The following is a 25,620-nucleotide window of genomic DNA, read 5'->3' on the forward strand; positions in this document are numbered from 1 at the left end:
CTTTGGTCATGTTTCCTTCCATGATGATATTCATCCTCGCTAGCTTAAAGAGCTACAGAGATTTTTATGTAAATTATTTTACGCGGCAAAAAGTGGCAAAGCCCCTTTTCAGTATTGATGTCGGTGACGCGTTTAAGTTTGTCGCTTGCTAAGTAAAATATTATTGACGCCGATTAAAACCTACTTAAGAAAAAAGAGTCAACTAAAAATAACACTGAGGAGCAGGATTGATGGCGATTAATTCGGTATTGCTGCACAAATTTGTAAGAGTCCCTCAATATCATCAAAGTTTCTGATTGGCCGATAGAGACTATATATATCGTGTTTATAAATCGAGTATCAAACCTGGCCATCTCCAGAAGACCTGAGGTGTGTAACGAGACAATTTTACGGACAACAGAAGATGAATTCTTTCCTCCTCGCCTTGACGGTAAGCAAAAAAGTTCATCACGTTTTTGTCGATTGTTTGTATGAAAGCTTCAACTGCACTCTTCTACTTTAGTATCAATCTATTTTTTGACACAAACTACATGGCTATGCACAATTGCTATCGGTAGTTTGTGCTACATATTACCTATTCCACTTTAGATGAAAGCAGTTGTTTTCTTTTTTTAGTTTTGCGACTGTAGAGAATAGAGTTTTCTGATAACAGATTTTTCCATGCGAGACTCGTTTGAGTCCAGCCAGTCTCGTAACTCTTGAACTCAGTTCTTTGATCACTTATTTGCCAAACACGTACTTCCTTCAAAGCCGCTACAATCCAAATAACAATATAATTATAGACAATGCATTTTTTTTTCAGTCTCGCCTAACTTAAATCACTCATCATTTTTCTTTTCTATCACAATATTTGAAATCTATCAATTTGTCATCGAGGCAATAAACAGCCCCTTTTCTTGTACAACTTTTTCCACGCATGCAGCGCGCGGAAACTTCATTCGCTCATGATCTGCTCACTTGTATTTTTTCAAGTGTAAAACAAAAAAAGTAAACTTTATTAAATGGTAACAACAATAATTTATCTGCCCAAAACTATCGAGGAATTTTCATTTACCAGAAGTTTTAATGCTCGTTTTTATATTACAACTGGGCAAGTTTTGTAAACTTTTTCTTCCTACCTTATGAATTTATATCGCCATAAGGACTTCTGCTTTAATGGCTAAGCATTTTAGGTAGTTATTTATATTTTCTGGCAAAAAATTCAAATACAAAATTATAAAATGTAGTTTGGAAGAATGGTTTAAAGTAACGATTCTTGACTCTGACCTAAGTAATGCATTATATAGTAGATGTAACAGCACAACTTTTCCTTCCAGACACCGTGTAACTTCATTCCATAACTGTCAGCAATTCTAATGAAAACTTTCAAATTTTGGTAGGCGGTGATAACATTCACATGTACCGTAGAATCTGCACCACATCCTAATTTGGTGGATACGGATAATGATCATTTCCTTAAACACCAAGAACAAGGTATGAAATCACAAATGGAATTGAACCAATATAAAAACACGAGTTGCCTTGAGGTTACGTGTTTATTCTGTGTGTTAGATCATTAGACCCTTTTAAACCCAAAATCTGGTCAGTTTATCTCCCCTCAAATTTCTACAAAGTATTTGGGAGAGTTTTATTTCAAATCAAGATAACCCAGTCTTATGCAAAGTAACTTTACCCATACCTTTTGACTGCCTGTTGGTTTATGTTTGAAATTGATACTAAAGGTCGCATATGAATCATGTCTGAGTGTTATTGTAATTTGGCAGTGACAACCCGCAGTTTTCAGCAAAACATTTTTTTGTTTTTTTTTTTTTTGTTTTCTGGTTTTTGTTTTCAAGTTGTTATCAAAATGACACACAAGTAATGGCAAAACAAGGCAGCGTGAGTTTGTGATCCTTTCAAGCTTCTTCTTCCCAAATTATCCTTCTTTCTTCATTTTACAATTTTTTCTGGTACAATTATTCGTCAAACTCGTTTTCCAGCTCCAGTAGCTCCCACAGGCTTGAAATGTTACATTTGCTCCGAGAATTGTTCCACAACTCAGACTCCAGGTAGTGGCTGCAGACCCGGCCGTAGCTGTTACTCCGTACATGCTTTTGATACCGCCCTGAGCAAGTCTGTGACAAGAAAAGGATGTATTCCTGAATTCTTCTGCACTCAGAACCGAGCATGCGTGTTTTTGAACCAATCTCGATCTGGTGCATTGAGATCGTGTTCCATCAGTTGCTGTAGTACTCCGTTATGTAATGGTCCACCTCTTTTGACGACTCAACCCATAACGACCACAGCACCACCAACCACGACCACTGCACCTCCGACGACACTCCCGACGACAGTTCCGACAACTGTGCCGACCACAGCACCAACTACAGCCCCAATTCTACCCGGTAATTATGAAACTAATCACCGGTTGAAAATTTTGTTTGCTGTAAATTATAAGATATCGGATGAGCATTTCTTGGCAGTTACATTGGCTTGTATTACAGTAACACTCCAAGTCGGAAAGGTTAAATGTTGATGCCCAAACCTTTTTTGTAGGTCCTATGGATTTCCGAATATTCCTTCACAATTCGTTCATTTTGGGACTATTCAGTTAAAATTCAATATCGCAAATTAATTAATCAAAAGAGGAGGATCACGGATCAGTTATAAAAGAGGCATTAAAACAACCCTTTATAGAAACATTGCCGAAAATTCGAAACTATGAATACAACATAAAATTCCTTAACTATCAAACACGCCACACAAATCTAAATGATTCTCTAGCCATCGAACTGAGTGCATGATAAACGAACTTTTGTTTTGATATTGTTTTTCTTTTATTGCACGACAATATTTTTAAGACATTGGAGATTATTTATATCTGTTTTTCAGGGGTATGCGGAGGTCCACTTGCTCCTCCATCTGGATACTTTTCCTCTCCATTTTACCCACGCAGTTACCCCAACAATGCTAATTGCGTTTGGACGATTATGGTTCCACGCGGGTCTGTTTTAAAGATAGATTTTCTCGCCTTTGACACCGAAGAATGGTAAATGAATAGATTTTCCTTGTTTTATTGCTTGAAACTCAACATATTTAGCCCTCTTTTATTTTCGTTGAAATGGTTTCGGTGACCTTCTTGGCATATCCTAAATTCTCTAACAGACTAGCCTAGGCGTAAATGGATAAGCATAGAATTAGCGTAAAGAAATACAAGGGGAAAATATCGTCGCCAAAAAAGGTTTCACTGTGGGGACTTCAGAACATTGAAATTAACTGTCGATGAGAGGGGGGGGGGGGAGGGTGGGGGAAAGAAAATTACAGCGCCTTATTTCTTCATCAAAATAAATTTTGTTGTGACGCAACCCAAATCCCCTGACACCACGACCGCCCGGGTGATGAATAATGACCGGTACCTAAATGGAATGAGATAACTGAAGGACTTGGCTGCTCTAAAACTGTTTTTATTTCATGTTATCTAATAGAGCCATTCAAAGACTGTGGCATCATCTTCACAGTATAGTCTATTTTTTCTACAGCTTTGATTCCCTTTATATATATGTGGGTAGAAGGTTGGTTCATCGTCTTTCCGGGGACGACGCTGACGATGATGATGATGATGATAGATTTGAGAAATGTGAGAAGGATGATAAAGATGACGGTGATGACGGAGAAGGTATATTTGGCTGGTACTTCAACCGAGATGAGGAGCTTGAAGATGAATCTGTCACTATTCAGGGAACAGGAGAGATGATGAGACTCGTTTTCATGTCAGATTACAGCATTACCAAGAGAGGATTCTATGCTAAATACAGTGTAATGAAAGGTAATTTCATGTGGCGTAAATAAAGATTAAGCCTTCTAGATAAATGGTTAGAGTCTGAGTAGCACTTCGAGAGGTATTTGAGGAACTTGCGTTGAATTTTGGGACACCATCACAGATCAAACAGTTTTTGAAGCAATCCTCAATGAACTGTAATTCATCAGCACCCACCGAGGGTTTGGATACGATATTGCTAGGTTCATTATGTTTCGAGATTTTTACTTAAGCGAAGATTTCACATTAAACAGGTAGAAAAAAATATTTTATTGTGTTTAGGAAAGTAAATATACACTGCATATTGTTAGGATTATGATCTTTTAGGTTTAACGGAGATTTGATTGAAAGACCATATGCATTGTTTGATCCCTGGTCCTTAACTTCTGAGGATGGATACGCTGTTGGAATGAGACTTGAACATGTCCACATGTTTCGAAATATTGACACATGCCATCGACTGAAACACTAGCACTAACATCATATCTTTGTGAATTACAAAATGAATTTCAAATTTCTTAAGCTCTCTGTTTAAACCAATGTTGAAAATTATAACCAGTTATCACTATCACCGTGGCCACTTATCGCTGATCATTTAGAAAAAATTCAACATTTTGTTTTTCCTTCGCATTAGCGATTTGTGGAGGCCCATTGGCGTTGCCATCCGGAACCTTCAGATCCCCTGGCTACCCCGGCAAGTATCCGGACGACGTTAAATGCATCTGGACAATTAGAGTTCCACCAGGATCTACACTGGAATTAGATTTTCGATTCTTCAAAACTGAAAAATGGTAAACATTAGTGCTCTAACCTTGTTAGAGTGCCTTCCCCCACTTGAATGTCGTGAGACCAAAAAAGAAAAAGAGGAAAATATAAAAAAAAAATAAGAGCGGTAAACGCGCATGAAAAAGACATGTTTGGCTTTAGAGATGCATTAGAGAGAGTAACGTTAATTTTCTGAATGAATCATTAGGCGAAGTTCATTATAATCGTTCTCTCTTGGATTGTTTGGGCTGTCAATTGGATTCTAGGACTGTTAGCGACAATCGGTTGAGTTTCGAGAATTTAAAAAATTTAGAACCAAGTTGCTACTTCATTCAGAGCCGAACAAAAGTTTTTTTGTTGTTTTTTTGTTTCACAGCCATGATTACCTCAAAATTTTGCAAGGGGGCCGTAAAATACGAAAACTAAGTGGTGTTTACAGATACAGCTTGTTTGGATGGGGGAATTATGATGACGACGATTGTGACGATGATGACAAGGATGGCGAAGATGGCGAAGAAGGTGAAGATGATGAATATGTTGGTGAAGATCGTTCCAAAAGGTTCATCTTCCCAGTACAGAGGTTTCCCTCTCCAGTAGGGAATCGTCTTGGTTTTCCAACGAGAGGCCGCATTGGCGCCCCATATGTTACACGAGTCCTTATTCCAGGAACGGGAGAGCTGATATCGATTGTCTTCAAATCCGATGACGACGATGTCACTGAAAAGGGTTTTGAAGCAATGTACCGTGTTAGACCAGGTGTGTTAATGTACACTGAAAGTTTCCTATCTTTTTATGCTTGGAATTGACTCTGTTTGTAACCATGGCACTTTCTACATTGCTGATCAAGGACACTCGTCATTAAGTTCTCTATAGCACTATAGTAGAGTATGGGAGAGGAAAATTACAACGTCGATTCATATAAAGGGACTAAGATGTTATCTTTAACATTTCGTTCGAAATGCAAAGAAACAAAACTATGTTTTCTTCTTTTAAGGTTTTACCATTGTTCGTACCCCTGCGATGCGTCGCCTTCTTCTGTATTTCTTTGCCTCAATGTCACTTCACCAAACATAAGAATTTCGTCCAGTTTAGATGAATGTTTAAATTCAGTCTTTCGTATAATAGACTCTCTTTCCCCTTTTACTTCTTGATCCTTCAATATTTATCTGCATTGGTAAGAAAAACACGAGCTGAAATAAATATACATTCAATTGAAGATATAAGACAAAAAAAATTAATGTCTTTCATCGAACATTTTATTATTTTCATCTCAAAATTCACTTACAAATCATAATTTTAAACGAATTACCGATTCGTCGAATATCAAAATTTTTATTCATCCTTTCAAAAACCAGCAACTGAAGAAAAAAATTCAATTGAAGCTTCAAGTTCTATATTCTTGCTTTTGAATTGTAATTTGCAGTTATTAAATGTCATCTGTTCTCTATCTATTGCAGGGGCAGCTTTTCACGGTTGACCAGAAGACACGAAGGAAACAGAATTTGAAAGATGTTTTATCTGATCACAATTCTGGAATTACATCTCATCCTCTGACATTTTAGTAAAATTTTCTTCGTATTTTTGTTCAAAGTACTAGATCTGGTGTTGTAACTTGCTGTGGAAAGCCCATATCAAGATTGAGATCTCTTCACGTACATATAATTACTGTGGATCTTCTTAACAGTGGATCGAGTTCTATGTGTTTCTTGCCAATTAACAATTGTACAACTATACAGTTTGTCACTTTTAGAACTTTGACAACGTCACCTGGCGTGAAAATGATGCAGTTTGGGGCGAAGCTGTATAAGAATATATATATTTCTTTACTGCAGGGGATTTCATTCTAGCAAAATTTTGGATTTCAACAATTAAACTTTACAAAAAAAAAGTCAGTTTTGTATTTTTACTCACAGATTATAGTGTATCAGTATCCTCATTCAATACTAAACAATATAGAAATATCACCATCAGCCGTTATTCACAATAGTGGTGATTAAGCACCTCAGACAGACAACACAGATTCAATTTTAAATCAAATCCCAACATGTATTGTATGTCTAAAAAGCCAAAAGGAGTTAGAAATTCTTATAAGAATATTTTATTTTCAGTCGGTATTTTGTTGACGCATAAAAGTATTTACTTAATCAATAATATTTTACTTAAGGGTAGCGTCAGTGAACGACTTACATCCAATTGGAGTTGTCTTAGCTAAACCGCAACAATTCACGTGACTCTTCTCCCGGTCAATATTATACAAAGAGATCATGCAATCACTGTTAGTACGAAGAATTTTATTTGCTGACGGAGCTGGAACATGCTGTTAATTTGAGGAAACAGAAAGTTTGGGAAGAGACGTAAAAACCAAATTGATATGAAGAAAATCCTGCTTGTCCTGGTAAGGTTCTCATCGCTTGGGACACGTTCAAAAGTTTTTGAGTTATTATTATTTTTTATTTTCTGTGTATCATTGAACCTATCAGCTCGTACAATAATCATTCGTACCTGGGTAAAACAGTTTTGAACTTAGGCGTAATTGCCTTTGAGAAAGGAAATGGCGCCATTCAATATATTCAGTATAAAAAATCATACCCCCAACCAGGTTCCGCATTACACATAGATGAAACAAGGGAGTAAGGTTCTAAAGAAACTGTAGGACTGGGTCTGAGAGTACTATAAGTCAATTTGGTTTTGTCAGCTGAGTTGATGATGTAAAATGGCCACCGTAAAGAAAGCAGCTGACGTTTCGAGCTTTACTCCTTCGTCAGAGCAAATGAATTTCAAATGAAATCTCTCTTAAAAAGGACTAGAGTTCAAAACAAAAACTTTAGAATCTGCTTGCGGTGGCCAATTTGCATCATCACCTCAGCTGAAAAAAATTAATTAGCCATCACTGATACAGCGACGTATGATTGAGTATTTTCATTACCGAGACTAGTGCTGCTGGATCTATCAGTTTGTGGGAAACTGGAATCATTTGCGCCCACTGAGCGGCTTGAAAATGAAATTTTATGGATAGCCCATCTAGAAAATGAAGGGGAAAAAAGCTATCCATATTACTTCTTTTAACTGGTTCAAAAACAGTCCCTCGTTTAAAATACATTTATGTTTCACGATGCCTATATAAGTTGTTTATCCAATGGTATTGCACTTAACGATTAAACTCCCTTTTCCTTATATTGAATGTCAATATACCTATTCCCTCCACCGACAAAACTTTTGTGACCACTTTGACTAAATGCGCTCATCTAAAGTTACATAAATAGAGTTAGTCAAAAATCATTTGATGATTCTATGGAAATTTCAAAACTCCGGCGGACGACACAAAGAAAAGTGGAGCATAGAAAGCCATTATTCTGCTCTATAGCAGAGATCAGTACAAGTCATTGTAATGAATTAACTGTGTGCCAATGTAGTTGTAAGACTGGATAGTTTTGTGTGCACATTTGTATCCACATGTCTAGCGGCCAAGTACAGTAAAGCTGACAGAAGATATTTAATTTAACCGCGTGTAGCTTGGTCGCAACATCAATATCCCCATATGCATGCCCATCATGATCACGATGAAAATTCAATTTTATAGCAATTTTGTAGCATTGTAGTCGAAGCTACTCTCAGTTTGCACATCAATGAAACATTAACTCAAATCTTAAGCTTTGGACTCCTTAAAATTGTTTCTGAGTATGACTGTTTCCGATGTAAACGACACTGGTTATGTTGTTCATGTGACTTCAGTCTTCTTATATTTTCTTCTCACAGGAGTTGGAAATAAAAAAACCAAAACTGTCCACATAAATGCTTAAGCTTCTACTTTGACTATGTGATGTTGGATTGGATGTAGATTCACTCGGTTCCGGTCGAGAAACTGATGCATTATGGCACGACGTTAAGAAACGCAAAAGGGCAATAACTGTGAAAATTTTTTGGCTAAATAAAAAGCTCAAAACAAAACAAGACGGCTCCATAGGGAGAAACGGTTACTAAGTAGCATGAGCGGTCACCAAACAGATTCTCTCTTAGAGATTTTATGTTGTGTTAAGTTTGATGCAAGAAATGAGATGTAAAGAGGTAGTTTGAACCGGGGAATTACTTTTGATCTTGTGGTCTGATCGCCTAGGTGAGAGTAGTCTTGTGAAGGACTGATGTTGGTAGTAGTGACTGACGCATTGAGTTCGACAACATTAGCGCAAGTTATCACCAGAGACGAGGGCTCTCGTGCGCCACTTAAATTCTTTGTTCTTCTATTTTTTTTTCTTATTCCACTGAAGTGTTTATCATATTGCTAGTTTAATAATAACTTGAGATGATACGTTTTGGTAGATGCTGATGACATCATATTCAGCGGAAGGTGACTCGGTGCACGCTTCCATTCATAACTGGACAACTGATCTCGAGGACCTGGAGCTGAAAACCTTGCGACAAATTCAAGAACAAGGTAGAAAGTACGACAGATTCATGTATTCTTGGGCATCAAGTTGAAGTGTATTTCTGATCGTGTTGATCGATTAAGAGGCTAATTTGCTCCTTCCCAGCTCTTTTGAAACACAAATAATTCTGCATTGAACATACTTAACCATCCATTAAAAAAAAAAACAGTGATGATTACATAAAAACGTATGTTTCTTTTGATCCTTAACTCAAAAGATCCAACAGAAAAAGAAGAAAATTTATCCCAGCCACAAGTAAAGCAAACATAGCATTCTCACCCTCAATTTGGCACAATATTTTTTTGGACCTGTTTGTTGTCGTTGTTGTACAAGGGAAGACAGGCAGTAAATGTTAGTCTGTTGTCGTGTCTTGTTCGAGTAAGCCTGCTCTTTCTCTCTTTAACTCAAATCCAACACCTCTTTCAGCTCCTATGCGTCTTAGATGTCACGTTTGTTTAGGACCCGTTTCATTGGAGAATTGCACAACTGCAGAAACACTGCGACTTTGCGAAAGAGGCTTTCGCTGCTACAACCTACAGGCATTTGACACTGCTCGGAACGCCCACATCTTTGCTAAAGGATGTCTTCAAAGTATTCTTTGCGCTCAAAATCGTGGATGTGATTTCCTTAACTTATCTCGTAATGGTTCCATTGGGTTCTGTTCGTTGGAATGTTGTCATACACAAGAGTGCAATGCTCAACCGAAGGTTTCATCTACAGCTCCACCACCACCGATGATCACAGAACGACCTTCAACTGCAGGGTCAGTTCCTGTGACTCCATCAGGTAAATTCGTCAAGTGCAAGCAGCAGTTTCATCTGCTGTATATTGTAAATGAAGAATAATGGAAGCATCTCATGCACGCAAACAGCATCAAACAAGAGAGAAGATTTAGTGAAAGGTTTTGGTAAAATTTGAAACGACACCATCAATTGGGTCAGTATTCAAATCTTTCAGTTCTGCCCTTGATATTACCATGGTTAAATTCTGAAAATAGTTGAATTTTAAAAAGCGCAGGCTTTCAATTCTTACGTTTTAACCTGTCAAATATCATTGCATAACATGTTAAAAATTATTAGAATACTGCAAAACCACGTTATATTTTTACTTAATTGTCACGATATAATACTCTAAGAGTTCATAGACAGACAGAAAAATGAAAAGTGATATGAGATTTCACGTTTTTCCTATTTCGACGATCGTTTGTTTCTCCTTTCGTCATCTCAGCTTCGGTTTTCGCTTGTTTACCATTCATTCGCTGTTTCTTCAAAAATTGATAGCCTGAATTCACACGTTTCAATGAACAGGCAAATGCGGTGGTTCGCTATCTGCTTCATCTGGGAACTTTGCATCTCCAAATTATCCCAGTAAGTACCCCGACAATGCTGACTGCATCTGGATCATTCCTGTACCAAAAGGATCAACGTTAAAGATACAATTCGTTTACTTTCATATGGAGCGAAGGTTAGTCATAATTTATTTTCTGAAATAAATAGTGGAGGGGGACTCCGACAAGGAAAAATGGCGAAGCAGCGTTTTCGAATGACCATAATTGACCTTAGCTTCCGCGTTGGCACTTTTAATAATAAACGTATTTCTTGAGATTAATTAAGAGGAGATCTTGAGAAAACTGTTATTTCTAAACTGTTTTTTCTTTGTAACATTTACCTTTTTTAAAACGCTTTCACCGAAACGTGTCAAAAATACCGTTCCTAACTGTGATTTAACGCGAGTTATAAGCATTGCTTTTATTATTTTGCCAATCTTTTTTTAGATATGATTATGTAAAAATCTCTATGGGCCGACGACTGCTTCGCCGTTTGACTGGAAGTCCTCGAAAAAGGGATAAGGTGATTTCCATAAAAGGAACTAGCGAGGTGGTTCGCGTTGCTTTCAAATCTGACCGCAGCGTTTCGAAGAGAGGGTTCCTTGCCGAATACAATGTGATGAAAGGTGACTCACTCTAAAAATTCTATATCAAAATCAATCTGTTAAATGGGGCACCTTGACGTTATAAGAACCAATAATTGTCTTAACCTCTGAGTTAACAACAACGCCCTAAATGTCCCCTTATTTTCTCCTACATCACAGTATCGTGTTTTGAAAAGTAAATTTTTTATCTCTAATCACCTATTGTGCGAGAAGCTTTGCAGAGGTTTTATTTATTCTTCTACATCCATCCAACCTTGTCCAGTAGATTAATACTGTTCATGATAATGATAGTTATGTCATTAGTAGGAACCGAACCTGGGAATAAGTTCAACCGTCCTCTGGTATTCCATTTCATCAAAGCAAGTCATATAAACCCTCTCGATTGATAATGGTAATAGGACTTATTGGAGTCGAATTTGGTCTGTAATCTTACGAGTGATTGGCAAAGTCGGACGACCGCGAAGCCGGAATCCGGTTTCTTAATCACGACTATGATTACAGACAGAATTGGACGACACGAAGTCTTGTTACCAATTAATCAAAACTATGACAAATTTGAGAAAGAAACTAGACGTAGGTTATACATTTTCACAAAAACACAAAGTTAACTCAGTTAAATGCCTTCCGATGAGACAAACCGCACGCACATGACATGACGTGTTAACTGTCTCTTAGCTATTCTATTACACTGTTCAATTACAAGCATGACGCGTGTACTATTCTATTAGTGCTCAAATCGGGCTGGTGATAACCAATCACGTTCGAGAATTTTGTTATAGTTTTGATTAACGTTTAAATTTACATTCATTTCAGCACGCAGCTGTGGAGGAACTTTACCTGGTTCCTCTGGTAGCTTCAAATCTCCAAATTACCCTGCAAACTATCCAAACGACATCCACTGCAAATGGACCATACATGTCCCGCGTGGAGCACTGCTTAGACTGAATTTTCGAACCTTCGAAACTGAACGCTGGTAAGTAATAAGAAATAATGGATACCGATTGAGGGCATGTTTTAAGTCACTCATCTTAACGTTTGTGTTTGATTCCTTTTCAGTAATGATTACGTAAAGATATACCGAGGTCGTCGCTTGATTCGTCGACTGACGGGTCGATATGATCGCAACGGCAGGTACAGAGGCGGAGATGATACAAGATCTGTGTTTCAGTATGATGATGATTGTGGCGATGATGATAGCGATGACGACGACGACGACGATGATGATGACGACGACGACGACGACGATGATGATGATGATGACGACGACGACGACGATGATGATGAACGCGACAAGGATGATGATATTGACGACTATAATGATGTTATAGATGACGATGATAGTAATATCCTACACGAAAATCCTGATGATACTGTTAGCTTTTCAAAGAGGAAGTACAGTAGATATAACCGTGTCCAACGAGCAAAGAATCGCTATAGGTCCAGGATAAGAAATCGCAAAGGATCCCGAATGAGAGGCCATCAACGCTTCTTGTATATAACTCGGATTCGGGGAACGGGCGAGAAGATATCGATTATATTTAAAGCAGATCGCCGAAATACCGAAAAGGGCTTTTATACAACGTATTATGTTTCAAAAGGTAGTGAAAAATAAGTAATTTAATTACTCAACTCCAATGAATTTTTGAATACATTCTATCAAAATACACCATACAGGAATCTTTATCAATAATATAGAGCAGGAAAGCTGCTGACCTATTGTTATTTAATATTACCTAAAATTAATGATCTTTTTCACATGTTTATCATTGAGGTTAATAATACTTATTTGCAATGATAATAAGCCGGAGTGGAGTCCAATTAATAATAGTAATTGAACTGAGTGGAGTGCAATTTGGGCTGAAATCACAAGTATGATTTCAGGTCAAAAGTGCACGACACTAGGTTCAATTATTCCTTTATTACATCCATTTTGAAATCGCCCAAATACAGGAATTGGTCAGTTCAAATATTTTATTGATGTAGTACTGAGCCGGTCTGAAATTAAATTCATCCATTTTTTTGGAGAAAGAGTAAATTTTTGGAAACAAAATTTGCAAAATTTGGCACATGATGCTCTTTGTCTTTTATTTTCCTGCAATTTGATCGGTTACTTTAAATAAGCCTTGAAATCTGATTGGTTGTTTTGTTTTTAGAGTAGCCTCCTCATTGACTGGGAAGAAGGTGCGATTTAAAGCAAAAAATGGTGCGATTCGTGAATAAATCGCATCAATTAGAGCCAATTAGATTACAGGGACCACCAGTGTTTTCAAAATGGGTGTAATGAGGCCTGTAATCATAGGAGTGATAGGAGAAATCGAACGAACGCGAAGCACGGAATCCGATTTTTTTAATCACTAGTATGATTACAGACAAAACCAACCACGTTCGAAAATTTTGTTACGGCTCTGATTAAAATTGAAATACTGATGAAATCATTTTCTTCAAATTTCTCACAGTTCATTCAGGCCGTTGAGTGGTCGAGTCCTCGGAAAAGTGAATCCTCTGGAGGTTTGCGGATGGTGTTGTCAGTATCAAGCTGATTTTCGTTTACTTTAGGTTTCCATCTAATTTACTGTATGACTTCATTTTAGCTTCAAAAAAACAAAAAAAAGAAAATAAATATTTCTAGTCCTTTATGAGAATTTCTCCAAGGTATCACGAAACTGATCCGAATGTTTTCTACTTACTTTTCTGCATATGTCTGTGCTTGAATTGGCCATGGATAAAAATGTGAGCCAGAATGCAATTCGCCTTTTCTACAAATTTTCAATTTTCTCCTCTCTTCCTTTGGCCTATTTTCCTTAATTATCCTTCGGTTTCAGGCCATGAAAACGATAGATTACTCTTATAATCAACTGATTAGAGTTTACATTACATATGATATGGTATTCATTACGTAAAATGCGAAACACCTTTAAGAGACCTAGTCAGTTACATAGGATGAAAAATAACTCTGGAAAAGTTCTACAAATGTCTTATTTAACAAATTGTGATTTTCATATAAACACAAACAGCTAGCTTAAAAACTCATCGTTTCATATAATACCGGTCTACTCAATGCTGTTATGAGTAATCGATGTCTTTCGAATAAGTTTGGTTCAAACAGAATTTTCATTAAAGGGAGGGTGATACTTCCTACCTATTTTAATACGATTAATTTAACACTTGCACAATTCCTTTTTCCATGTTATTCGTACATTTAACAAATGGACTCCTTGTTGCTGTGCCAAGGATGTACTTGACACATTTTGATGTATTTTGTGATCTATTCCTGAACGGAACCACGACAACATGAATTCCATTTGTTTTATCTTATGACGAAGCAAACAACTGTTAATTGCGATGTCATTTATGTGTTTGTCCTCCAAAACAACATTAGTATAAACCAATCAAAATGTGTGCGTCAATTCAGCTGCTTACATAGATGTCTTTTGTTATGTTTATTTTCCGATAAACCCACGAATTTACTTTCATCTATTATTAGTTCGTTCGCATTGGCTAAATGAAGAGAAGAGACGGTAAACATTTAGTAACCGGATTACAAAGTTTACACTGGAGAAAACCGAATAATTGAGAGAGAGCTCATAGTCATATGAACGTTGTCTTGGCCTCCCTGGATTGTTTCTTCGTTTTGAACTGCTTTGCAGGATGATCAACTTTACTGAGAAATTGAAGGACGAAGAAGACAACTTAAACGAATACAAGAGAATCATTCTTATTAGTAATGGATCCTTCTCGATTTTTCTTGCAACATTCATCTGTGTCGTAAACGCTGTTATCATCTTTGCAACTGCCAGACATCCTTTGCCTGCAGTTAAAGTAATCGATCAAATCCATAAGGCTTTCTTCTACGCTAACATTATGGATGCTACATTGTTTCTACCATATTTTGGAGTCGCTGAACTTTTACATGGTCTTGGTATTAGCGAGAAGAAAGATCTTTTTCCGAGCTATTTATCTTCAGCGTTCCTCGTTTTCGCGCAATCTAAAGTGCAAGTCACCTTCATCATTTTAATTGAGCGCGGTGCTGCTTTTAATTCTCCCCATTTCCATCGCCGAATAACAAAAAATAATAGAATTTTCATGGTGTTACTGACTGTAGTGTTATTCTCGTTGCTTTTCGTCGGACTATCTTTTGCAGGGATGAAAGAAACCGTCTACTTCAGCATTCATATTCATCTCTTCTTTACTGCGCCGCTTTTGTTTATTCTCGTTACGACTTTCGTCACTTACTGGAAGCTGAAAAATAGAAACCGAATTGTGAGTAGCGAGATTCCTCCGTCTATGGAACAGTTGGAATTCCACAAGAAACGGAGCGTACGCTCAGCCAGAAGATATTTGATCGTCATAGCCTCACTCATGATACCGATGTTTCTATGTATTTTGCCGTGGTATGTTGTCACACTCGTTAAAGTGAACGCCAACCACGTTTATTTAACAAACAATCTAAGGTTTCTCTGGCAAAGATTTTCCATAACGCTATTGTTTCTACCAGATGTTATTGGTCCCATAACTCTCACCCTTCGTTTTAAAACATATTATAACTCAGTTAAAAGCCTTCTACGAAGATAACAATTCATCGCAGTATGAATGATTTTGCTTCTCTTAAATGATCATTAAGAACTTCCACAGAACCACTCGTTTTAATTCTATCATTGCTTCCTTGAAAATTTCCGTTCTTTCTTTCGTGAAAGGATCTCCGCATTCGTGAGAGATTTTCCCCCATTCGGGAGTCTGATTAATAATATTGATAGAGATGCCAACCTTGCCGCATCAGCTTCATTCCTTTGTTAGCGATTGAAAATAAAAAACGATGGCTGTTTTTGTTTTCAAAATATCTAAAATACAGACTTGGTCGGTAGTGATGGCGCCAATTCATTTGAAAGGAGGGAACATGTCTGTTCTCTTCAAGAGCTTTTATTTGATTTATGGATTGACAGCCAGAGAACAAACCAGAGAAAAATTACAATTTAAATATTGAGGGTTAAGACAGATGTTGGGAGATAATTTTTTAACAGGTTAGTGAAAGGGATTGGCCCTTTACAATGATGAAATAATCCATCAAAACATGAAGCTTAATTCCACTTAGAAAAGAAAAACACATCGCTTTTTGTTATCGTTCATAGAGGGTCCTTGACTGGACATTCATTTTTGACTTTTGGAATTGATATAGATCGTTTGTATTTTCAACAAAAGCCACCTTGGGGGGAAAGACGAAGGCATCAGACGCAGTTCTAAAAATTATCATATTGCTTCTGATTTAGTGATAAAACTAAATATATTGGTAAAACAGACAAGAAACATTCAAAGCGAAGCATGGATAATCCATGATTGTTCGTTATTTTTTTTACATCTCTCGCCGTGGGGAGAATCCCTTACATGGAATTTTACATGCTATACGCCACTAACTAGATTTACGGGCAGATGACATTCGAAACATAAAATTATTGTGTGACCCCTGCTGGTTGTTAGGAGGGACTATTGTATTGAGACAAGCGATTAGTTTATAATCTCCTTATGGAGGTCGATAAACCTTAGCCAGTTCATCATTGCACAGGATAAATATAACCCTTTCCATTGATCTGATTCATTTTATCTCATTTCTTTCATTTTATTTTACTTTTGGTTGCAGATTCAAAATAAATTTGAAAGAAACATTGATGGTGAAAATAGATAACAAACTTCCTCGTGTCCAGAAACAAATTAAACTGCAGACGCGAGGCTCCAGAAGCTGACAATACTTTGTTTACTAAGCTTTTCATTTTTAATTTTAAACAAGTGTGGTTTTTCCCATCTTCTGGCTTACAAATGCTATTCAAATGGCTATTGCAGCTACAAAATTTGCATCATGAATCGCCATGATGTTGATGCAATGAATGTGGAGGTTAAAATGGATGGACTTGGGTTGATTTATAGCACAAATTGTACCTTCTTATAGAAAATAATGAGGGCCAAGGAAAGATGAAACTTTTGTTTGAAATGGAGTTTTATTTGCACAAACGGATTCTGGTCAATTCAAGTCTCCATTAAGGAATTTATTTCTTATGCTTCACAGATTGACGTATTTTCTTTTCGTATGTAAACATTTAAAATTCACCCAGAAAAAGGTATAGTGATCTCGACAGTAATTTAATTGATTGAAGTTTCAGGGATACAGACTACTGGATTTTGTGTGTCAAGTAATTTCTCGTTAGATCTACTGTAAGTCTCGCTAACCGAAGAAAAAATTTCAAAGACCTTTGCAATGAGTATTTTATTTAAATAGACATAATATATTCAGATTTTCACCAAATACTGCTTTTTGAAACTGTCATAACTTACAGCAGATGCCATTTTGGTAATAAACATCGCCTCCGAACTCTCAAAAAAACATTTAGAGGCTTGAAAAGCACTGAAGGTTTCAGTCAAACAAAATCACTTCGCCATGGGATTCCATGCCACGGTTTTGCTTGTAAATGGAGCGATTTCACTTGTTTTTGCTTCAGTGGCATTGGTGGGAAGTACAATCATGATCATCGCAGTTGTGAGGAATCCTTTAAATGTGATTAGAAAACCCCTCCATAGCATCGAAGATACTGGTCTCGTGCTTTCTTTCTTGGTCGGTACAGTTCTTCTTCCGTATTTTGGCGTAACTGAGATTCTTCAAGGCGTAAAAAGTAACTCAGATTCACTTGATTTTCCTAGCGTCGTTTTACTGTTTACGGATTTTTTGATCGCTTCCAAGTTAGCAGTGCAATTGGGCATCAACATTGAAAGGCATCTGGCGTACGTGCACCCGCAATTTCACCGAGCAAAAGTTACCAATCGAGCAACTTTTTTTACCTCTCTTTTGTGTGTCACATTTTTCTTCCTGTTTTCGTGTTTGTCTTTCTCAGGAATCGATGAAAAGATATACTACATCGTCTCTCTCCACGTGTGTTGCACTTGTTCGTGGTTCTTGTTCGTTTTGGTGAGCTGGTTAACCTACCTAAAACTCAAGAACAGGGCAAACAGCATCAGGACAGCACCAGCTGAACCAAACCCGTTGCCCCAAGCACGAGAAAAAGCTGATTTTGAAAGAGCCAGAAACGTATTGGCTGCTAAAAGGCATTTACAAAAGCTCGCCAAAAACTATATGCCTCTGGTAATTTCAATTATTCCGTGGTACATAATAAAATGCGTGGCTATCGCTTGCAAAATTTGTTTGGAAAACAAGGCAGGGTTTCTATCGCAGCTTATTACTATACCCCTGGCTTTTGTTACCGATGTTTATTACCCGGTGTGGAGGATTTTCAACGGAAAATATAGCAATACCGTCAAGTATATTTTATGTGGTAACTGATCTAATTAATTGGGGGCATGCACGTACGATGATCATTAGTTTCCGATGATCAGTTGTTCTCTGACATTTGTATGAAAAAATTCATGCACATAGGACCTTCCATTAAGAAAGCTAAATAGACGATAACTAAAATAAAATATTTACAGATAAGATTTGCATACAATTTAGTAGAGGTAACAACATGATTGTCCTTGAAAAATTTACTCGTGCTCATTAACACCAAATTGTACGAGAAATCATTCTGTTACTTTTTAATAATTTACGTGAAAAACGATCATACAAAGTCAAGACGGACGAAATTTTGGCAGCGCGCGCTATTTTTAATTTGCACTCGTGTTACATGAAAAATGCACTCGTTTTCAGCCCATCAGACGGGCGTAATTTTTTCCTGTATATTATTGCGCACTTTAACCCTTTAACTCCAAAGATATCATTAGTAATTCTCCTAACTGTCTGCCATATAGCTCTACTGATGTTAGTTTGGAGAATTTGGTATTGGATCAACTGGTAATCCCCTCATTGATATTTTTATTCATTCACATCACTTGTTTGCATGATATTGTATTGATATTGTTAGGAGAAATTAAGTCTTGGTCATTCATGGGAGTTAAAGGGTTAAAGACAGTTAATTATGAGATTTCATTTTCATAATTCAAAACTGTTAGAGACTCATCGCTAGCGATAGACCAGCAAAAGCAAATCTGTTTTTTCTTGTGGAATAGCATTTGCTCAATTGTTTCCATTAATGGATTACATTTTATTACACTTTCTTTATTTATATTGCGAGGAAAATTACAAAGAGCTTTAGCTTCCATTATCAAATTTTATATCAGTAATCACTCTTAAATACATCTTAAAAGATATGATGGTTATCACATTTTAACGTCTAAAATTCATAACTGTGAGATTTTTACTTTCTGCTGTTGGTCGCTTATTTAGTTCAGTTCAAATTGGCCAAATTTTAAACGTCGGTCTTGACTGTTCTGTTCTCGTTGGACAATTCACTCAGATTAATGCGAGGAAAAATTGAGAGAATTGAAGTTTTACATTTGTATGGAGGAGTTCTTAGCTATGTTTTGAAAGTATTGCATAGTGAACTTGAGCAAAATTAAGTAATTGGTACCTGCTTTGTTGTTTAAGTTGTTTCATTGAATAGTGTACCTGTTTTGTGAATTATTAAACAGGAGAATTCATCTCATTTCTGAATGCATATCGACTGAATTGCCACATTTTCTGTCCATTCCTGTTAAAATTGAACAACTCACTAAATTATATCTTATATTCTTTCTTCACTTTCGTGTGCAAGGGAAGTCTGCAACGCTTTGCCAACAGAAAAAAACATTTTCCTGACGTTGAGGTAAATAATAATTATACCCCCCAAACTTAATAATCTCAAAGTATCCCCGCGTTTTGGGTATTCCCGAGTATCCCGATTTCGTTTTACTGAAAGTGAACTAAACAAGAGACTGGGGTGAGTAGCATGGTGTCCAATGTTGACTCATCGTGAACTACAAAAATTGCTTTCTGAAGTCAGAGAAATTGCTCTTCTATCTGAGTAACACCAGAAATGTCCGTCACTACTGGGTTTGAGAAAAAGAGCGATCAGTCAGATGATTTTGGTCAATTGCTTCCATAAAGTCGGACACCGAATCCGCTGGAAAGAGAGATCTTGGTACTGAATAACCAAATTTACCAAAAAGGAGATTTCATAGTTCGGTTCACCATAAGAAAATGATAATTATGAAGATCAATGCAAAAATTGTTCTTATCAGAAGCCTGCGTATGCTTCTACCAATGATTTAAAGCTACATCTACGTTCATTCAAATGATTTATTTTCAAAATTTTGACAGAGAAAATCGATTGTTGTTCAGCAACTGTTCATTTGCCACAAGCTTTTTATACCTTGCCGAAATGATTTTAACAAATTTAAAGTCTTTCACCTACCGAAAGAAAGCTGATAAAACATTTTGAATTAATGTAAGTATACTCTGTCAAAATTATGTAAATGTTATATTTTCCATCGAGAAAAAGACAGATCCCTCAAAAATGGAAAAACTAATTCAAAGTCTCTCGCCATACGTTCCTAAGCAAATATTCTCAGCTCTTTTGAAAATGGACCCTGGATTTGACAAGTGATTGACTTAGCTCCCGATGTAAACAGATCTCCCGCTAAGGAAAAGAAAAGAAATTTTTTTTTGTAGCTTGTTGAGTTAACGTTTGAAAAACTATAGAACTGTTAATAATTAAATTTGCCTGATCAGTTTTTTGGTTAAAGGTCGTATTTGATGGCTTTTCGTCGGAAAAGTTAATTTCCTATGCACTAATTACATTTCATAGACACTCCATTAATAACAACCGGGAAACATTAAAAAATATATTTGCTACTATCCATAATTTCATGCATGTACAGATGTAATATATTCAATAATTTTTCAAACTCGCAGTTCTCACTGTCATGTCCATAAGCAGATGGTTACATACTGTCAATAAAGATCCCTAACAAGTAATTACAACATTTGATCATGACGGTTCGATGAAGAGGCTAAAAATATCTCGCTTAGCTGAGAAATGTCGTTCTTGTCCTCAGTTTTACTGACAAATGGCATACTATCGCTAATTTTGGCGTTAGTAACATCGGCAGGATGTTTAATCATGGGTATAGCAATTGTGAGGAATCCGTTGAATGTGACTCGTAAAGCGATCCACTGTATCGAACATGTCGGTTTAGCACTTTCGCTTTTAGCAGGGATGGTTCTACTACCTTATTTCGGAGTCACTGAGATTCTTCAAGGCGTGAACAACAACGCTGGATCATCCGATTTTCCAAGCTTCATATCAGTGATAACGGATTTCCTTATCGCTTCAAAGCTTGCTATTTACTTAATTGTCTGCATCGAGAGATGTATTGCATACAGATGTCCTCATTTTCACCGCGCAAAAGTTACAAAACGCTCAACCTTAGGCGTTTCTATTCTCTCAGTGACCTTCTGTTTCTTCGTCTCCTGTCTATCTTTCACAGGAATCGACGAAAAGAGTTATTACAATGTCTTCATACACTTGTTTTGCTCTTCTTCGTGGGTGGTGTTTCTTTTCGTTACCTGGTTAACATACCGAAAACTCAAGAACAGAACCAGAATTGCGCCGAATGAATCAGTCCAATTACCCCAAATAAGAGAAAAAGCTGAATTTGAAAAAGCCCGCAACGTCTCGATTGCTAAGAAACATGTTCATAAAGCGGCAAAGTTTTACATGCCAGTTTTCTTAACAGTTTTACCTTGGTACGTCGTAAAATGTACCAAAGCTGTGTGCGAGGTTTGTATGACGACCGAGGCAGGATTTTTCTGGCAAAGATTCAGCACCTCCATTGCTTTTTTAACTGACGCCTATTATCCCCTGACATTTTACCGGGAATACGGTAAAACGGTAAAGTACATTTTCTGCAATCGATGATTTCTGCGACTCGGTAATAATATACGATATTGACAATAACGTAACATGCACAGAGTAGCCAGGTGGTGAGAATAATGTAATATCTTGAATATAAATGCCTTGTATCTTCGTGGAAATCACCCCTCCTTTGCTAATGGTGTGAACTGGCTGCGTCACTTTCTAAAGAGAACTGCGATGAAAATAAGACAAGCTGATCCCAGCGGTATGCAGGACGCGTGTCATTAGAACTACGTAATAGACCCCGCTCACCGAAGAGTCTTTGTGGCTCAGTGGTAGAGCGCAAATCCGAAGGTCTGAGGTTCGATTCCTCATGGGGACTCAGAATTTTCCTTTGTCCCACGCTCGTGACAAGACGAAAAAACATCTTAACTATAGCACAGTTTCAAATCAACAAAAAATGATCAAGTTTGTTCAGGATTAAATAACTACTTATAGGTTGGTGCATACCGAAATTTTTGTTCAATTTTGTTCAGACTTTTGGTTGCCTCTTTGTAATTTTTCAGCATCTTTCATATTTCTTCCTGGAAGCTTAAGTTTGCGTTCGACATTATTCGAAAGTTTCATGAGTTAAATATGGCATATACACATGTTTGAATTACGCCGAAGGTGATTGTATGTTTGTGCCATGAATGAAAAGAAAGGCTTATCAATGAGAGACTTTCGGCTCGATCACCTTTCTTGTTCGCAAAACGTCACTGCACTGATGATGAAGCTAACTGTCATCTTCTTACCCAAGGTAGGACGAAAGTTTCTGTCTCAGTAATACATTTTCTGTTTCTTTAGAGTCTTGTCTCGTGTTTTCACGAACTTTACTGAAACACACAGCTATAACACATTTTTGAGTCTGTCACTTACGAAAATACTAGCCACAGTACTTTTTTTTTGGAGAATTCTAACTCGATTGCAATGCTGTGTAGATATATGCATCCACAATAGAGACTGAGCCAATAAATTTTTCCGGCCTCGAATATTCAGCCGAAAAAAACAAATTGCCACTAACACCACTATTAAAAGTCACTCAAATTTTGACAATGAATTAATCCGAAAGTTTGCGAAAACAATGTGCAAGTTTTGCTCGTCTCGCTGTCATTCCTTCTGTACAATACTTGCTTCTGTCCAACTAATTATCGAGTAATCTATGTCCAAAAGTTTTTCAAGCTACATTCTAAATTGGCAAGACGTAAAACCTTGTAATATCATTTTAATTAACTCGGCACGAAAATACGATCGACAACATTGGGTACGTGACAAAACTTCACACACATCCTTATTGTAAACAATATCTATTGCGGTTCAAAATATCTACCAATTCAATCACTCTACTGACTCGACTGGTTTTGCGACACAACTGTCGTTGTATGCTTATTCATCAATTCACTTGATACAATTTCCCATTGCGTATTATGGATCATTTAATCATTTGCAGCTTTGTTTAGAGTCGGACTTGCAAACTTTTTCAAAAAGCCCTCTGCTGGATTTCATTGAGGTATTTCATTGGCTACCTAATAAAGTTTCTATGTAACACACGTTCTTATTGGCTGGAAAAGCGTGCTTTATCAGATTACGGATGAAAGGAGTACCGGTGTCACGCTATCGACCAATTTGTGCCATGGCCGACCATTTCTCCGGCTTCTCTCTAATTTTTTTTTTTGTTTTGACCCAAAGGTCTTGCATGAAACCAAAGAACGAACTTGAAAACGGGCCGTCGGCTGCAATTAATCGGAGCAACCTATAAGTAACATTAAAGATTAATAATAACAATAATAATAATAGTAATAATGGGAATCTAGTGGTGAGTATTCCACAAGGTCTCTAGGAAGTGGTTCTTCTTGTCCAGGTCGAACTGAAATTTGGAATGTTGGTAGGAACCCAGAGAAAAATCGTCGGTGCTAGGACGAGAACCAACAACAAACCTACAAATGACACCAGGTCCGGGAATCAAACCCGGGCTACAGTGGTGGATGACAAAAGCTCTCACCACTGCGCCAGCCTTGCTCCCTTCCACGGAGATAGAAAGTTAAATTTGGGAACAAGCTAACGATGAACAAAACCAGCCGGCCAGGCAGGTAGCGACAGAAGAAACAAACAATGTTTTGTTAACATACCAAGCGCCAAAATTGGCGAAATTATGACGCGAGCAGAGACGAAAAATATCAAAGAGAAAATGAAATACACTGTCGACCCGAGTTTTGAAGGCTTACGCTCTACATGTAAGATTGTTATTCACTTCTTTCCGCACTCAGATACAGAACCCGATAACAGACGATCTCGACATATTTTTTGAATCAATATAAAAATCTTCATTTTTCAAGTTATCCTTTTGATGTATTTTTAAATAACTTTTGTAAAAATCCAAAAATAATTTGCGATTCTTGATCGCCTTCCGCAGGAAGCAACCGTTTACTTAGTATGGCCTTGCCTTTAATAGCAACTCAGCTCCACTACTCAACGCTCCTCCTCTGGTGTTGAGTTGTAAACTTAGTTAGTTCACGTCGATTTGCCCCAACAGACAGATATGACTGCTAAGATTGATATGTCACCATAGAAACGGTCAGTAAGTTGAGATTTCTTTTTACGGCAGTTAGTTAGTACATTCGACTGACTCGCTATTGAATTTGATTTTCACGGCCTGTAGAGACAGAGAATCGACCGAAAAGAAGATGAAAGCTATTCTGTGTATTGCGGTAAGAAGAACAATTTTTAACCTTATAAGCTTACATATTACATTGAACTTATCATAAACGCAGTTCCAACAATCTTTTCTAAATTATCATCCGATGCGAGCGTAAAATTGCCGATTTTGACGTGATGATTTCATCATAGACAGTTTGTGAAGGAAGATTACCACCGTATCAAAGATGACATTAAAGTATTACCGTTCGCCTCTAAATTTAGTCACTTAAGACGTGGATCACAATATCTCGATACACACTACTAGTCTTCTTCAGCCGGTTTATCACTATTCCTTCACGGAGGTTTTTTTCAATAGACGGTGCATTTTCTTTCAATTTTGTGATGCCTTTGTCCTATGAATGGCATTATACTAAAGATTCCTTTTTACGCGAAATTTCTAAGACAAAAACAATTGAATTTACTCCGCTCTGACTCTAGCACAGCGCTTCTAAAAGAGATTTTACATAATTTCGCGTGAAAAAAAAGCTAACTTGACCTCATTAATTACAAATAAGAGCGCTATGATCTATTCTGTCTACTTAAGGGGGAAAGTATTATCTTGCCCGCCGCCATTTTACATTCTGTTGGCTAGTTTTGTTATTTTTTAAAGGTTTTTTCAGTCTCAGAAAGAAAAAAAACAAAACAAAAGAAGACTTTAAAGACTTCTTCCCCTTTCAGAAGTATGAATACCCAAATCACCCTTAGTAAAGCAAAGTTCCATGGTAACGAATGTGTTTTAGTAAGAATGTGTTCGTCATGAGAGTGTATACTTTTAAAAGCCGATGGAGAAACATTCATTGTACTTCGTTAGACAAGGCTGTCTGTTTTTGTTATCGCGTCAGATGTTTTACTTTTTTTATGTACGAGTCATCTTTACAGACTAACAATACATACATATGCTTTCGTGTTTCAAGTTCAAGGCTTCCCTGTCTTTACAAAATTGTTCGATAAATTAGCTGGTGATTGACACTAAATAAATAACATCCGTTCCCAGCGCTACTAGTAACTTGGTCAGTGCAATAATGGCTGTGCCTCTCTAAAAGACATCAGTGGCCAACTAAACAGTTTGGTGTCTTTAAATGTAAGAGCCGATGTTAAAAACCTTTTCCAAGTGAAAGAGGTGGTAATTAACCAGAAACTAATATTTTAACAATTCTATTTTGCCTTGTTTCAGTTTGTCCTATTAACCACCACATTACTTGCATTATGGTATTTGCCACCAACAAGTGAGTGAAAATGTTTTGTTACCTACATAATT

The 25,620-nt window shown here is 37.0% G+C and overlaps 6 protein-coding genes across 8 annotated transcripts in view; all 6 read left to right on the plus strand.

Moving 5' to 3' along the window:
• Positions 1-347: 347 nt before the first annotated feature.
• LOC113680595 (uncharacterized) lies at positions 348-6,453 on the plus strand. Its single transcript, XM_027197631.2, has 8 exons — positions 348-430; positions 1,380-1,473; positions 1,980-2,384; positions 2,872-3,028; positions 3,519-3,805; positions 4,431-4,587; positions 4,938-5,317; positions 6,019-6,453. Exons 1-8 carry the CDS (start codon positions 404-406, stop codon positions 6,036-6,038), a joined length of 1,527 nt encoding a protein of 508 aa, XP_027053432.2. The 5' UTR covers positions 348-403; the 3' UTR covers positions 6,039-6,453.
• Positions 6,454-6,819: 366 nt separating this feature from the next.
• Positions 6,820-13,550, plus strand: LOC113680590 (uncharacterized). Its single transcript, XM_027197624.2, has 8 exons — positions 6,820-6,956; positions 8,879-8,993; positions 9,412-9,771; positions 10,293-10,449; positions 10,760-10,938; positions 11,731-11,890; positions 11,974-12,515; positions 13,374-13,550. Exons 1-8 carry the CDS (start codon positions 6,933-6,935, stop codon positions 13,388-13,390), a joined length of 1,554 nt encoding a protein of 517 aa, XP_027053425.2. The 5' UTR covers positions 6,820-6,932; the 3' UTR covers positions 13,391-13,550.
• A 769-nt stretch (positions 13,551-14,319) lies between these two features.
• Positions 14,320-15,678, plus strand: LOC149049373 (uncharacterized). Its single transcript, XM_089200765.1, has one exon. The coding sequence runs from the start codon at positions 14,566-14,568 to the stop codon at positions 15,487-15,489; it is 924 nt and encodes a 307-aa protein (XP_089056891.1). The 5' UTR covers positions 14,320-14,565; the 3' UTR covers positions 15,490-15,678.
• Positions 15,679-17,163: 1,485 nt separating this feature from the next.
• On the plus strand, positions 17,164-18,370 carry LOC149049374 (uncharacterized). Its single transcript, XM_089200766.1, has one exon. It carries the CDS (start codon positions 17,342-17,344, stop codon positions 18,236-18,238), a length of 897 nt encoding a protein of 298 aa, XP_089056892.1. The 5' UTR covers positions 17,164-17,341; the 3' UTR covers positions 18,239-18,370.
• A 2,371-nt stretch (positions 18,371-20,741) lies between these two features.
• On the plus strand, positions 20,742-22,629 carry LOC149049375 (uncharacterized). The gene has a single exon (XM_089199264.1). It carries the CDS (start codon positions 20,808-20,810, stop codon positions 21,687-21,689), a length of 882 nt encoding a protein of 293 aa, XP_089055390.1. The 5' UTR covers positions 20,742-20,807; the 3' UTR covers positions 21,690-22,629.
• A 1,613-nt stretch (positions 22,630-24,242) lies between these two features.
• Positions 24,243-25,620, plus strand: part of LOC113680614 (uncharacterized) — a 4,020-nt gene continuing 2,642 nt past the window's right edge. For 2 of the 3 annotated variants that reach the window (XM_089200767.1, XM_089200769.1), the window contains exons 1-2: positions 24,243-24,373; positions 25,537-25,588. In XM_089200767.1, coding sequence (XP_089056893.1) covers positions 24,350-24,373; positions 25,537-25,588 — 76 coding nt within the window. In that variant the 5' untranslated portion in view covers positions 24,243-24,349. The remainder of the gene's footprint in view (positions 24,374-25,536; positions 25,589-25,620) is intronic. The other variant, XM_089200768.1, reaches the window with a different exon arrangement.

Source organism: Pocillopora damicornis, chromosome 3, assembly GCF_964200805.1.
Source record: "Pocillopora damicornis chromosome 3, jaPocDami1.2, whole genome shotgun sequence".
NCBI classification, from domain to species: Eukaryota; Metazoa; Cnidaria; class Anthozoa; order Scleractinia; family Pocilloporidae; genus Pocillopora; species Pocillopora damicornis.